General features: G+C 51.2%; 1 protein-coding gene across 1 annotated transcript; it reads right to left on the bottom strand.

The window, feature by feature from the left end:
• Positions 1-356: 356 nt before the first annotated feature.
• On the bottom strand, positions 357-758 carry LOC122007479. The gene is made up of 2 exons (XM_042563291.1): positions 573-758; positions 357-509 (listed from the first exon to the last, which is right to left on the bottom strand). Exons 1-2 carry the CDS (start codon positions 756-758, stop codon positions 357-359), a joined length of 339 nt encoding a protein of 112 aa, XP_042419225.1.
• Positions 759-996: the final 238 nt, after the last annotated feature.

Below are 996 nucleotides of genomic sequence, written 5' to 3'. Positions count from 1 at the left end.
TCTTTCGAATGTGAAAGCGATCGTCTCCATCCTCGCTTACTTAACTGGCGATTTGGATGTGATTCAGTGGGCGTGAGGGTTTAAGGTCGTCACTCGACCGCCGATGACGTGAGGGTTTAAGGTCGCCGCTTGACCGCCGATGACGCGAGGGTTTAAGGTCTCCGCTCGACTGCCGATGATGCGAGGGTTTAAGGTCGCCGCCCGACCGCCGATGACACGCTCATTAAGAAATGGATTGGTGAAATCGAATTTTTTCTTTCCTTCCTACGTCTAACAAGAATACATACATGCAAGGGTATATAAATTCACTCGCACACCTCTCATCTGGCTCTGTAAGGTTGGTGGTGGTTTGCGTTCTACGGTTGATCCAGCCTTCTCCCTTTCGCATCTTCCAAATAGCAGGCGCCTGATTGTAGCTTCTCCACCACTTTAAATGAGCCTGCCCATGGAGTTTCCAACTTTTTGACGTCGCCGACCGGCTTAACCCTTTTCCAGACTAGATCGCCCACCTGAAAAGATCTAGGGATTACCCGTCAATTATAACTTTGCCGCATTCTCTGTCGGTATGCTACAAGCCGGGCAGCCGCCTTGTCGCGAGCCTCGTCGATCATGTCGAGTTCCATCTGTCTCCTTTCGTCATTTCCCTCGTCGTAGTGCAACACCTGATCGGACTCAACGCCAATTTCCACGGGGACAACAACTTCCCCGCCATACACCAGATGGAAAGGAGTGAGGTCAGTTCCCTCTTTGGGGGTCATTCGTAGTGCCCATAATACGCTAGGCAATTCGTCCACCCAACTGCCTCCCAGATGGTCGAGCCGCACACACAGTATTCGAAGGATTTCCCGGTTGGTAACCTCAGCTTGTCCGTTGCTCTGGGGGTAGGCCACGGAGGTAAAAACTTGTTGTATGTCATAACCATCACACCATTCCTTTAGCTCTTGACCTGTGAACTACCTCCCATTATCCGAGACGAGCCGACGAGGAATACTGAAT

This window comes from Zingiber officinale, chromosome 1A, assembly GCF_018446385.1.
Source record: "Zingiber officinale cultivar Zhangliang chromosome 1A, Zo_v1.1, whole genome shotgun sequence".
Classification (NCBI taxonomy): Eukaryota; Viridiplantae; Streptophyta; class Magnoliopsida; order Zingiberales; family Zingiberaceae; genus Zingiber; species Zingiber officinale.
The sequence above is the reverse complement of the archived record's forward strand: the minus strand, read 5'-3'. Positions and strand labels throughout refer to the sequence as shown.

What these genes read in the sequence shown, in the direction of transcription:
- LOC122007479 (XM_042563291.1), bottom strand. Translation starts at nt 758, where the DNA reads ATGACCCCCAAAGAGGGAACTGACCTCACTCCTTTCCATCTGGTGTAT. An exon ending in ACAAGGCGGCTGCCCGGCTT is followed by an intron (nt 510 to 572) that starts GTAGCATACCGA and finishes AGATCTTTTCAG; the next exon opens with GTGGGCGATCTAGTCTGGAA.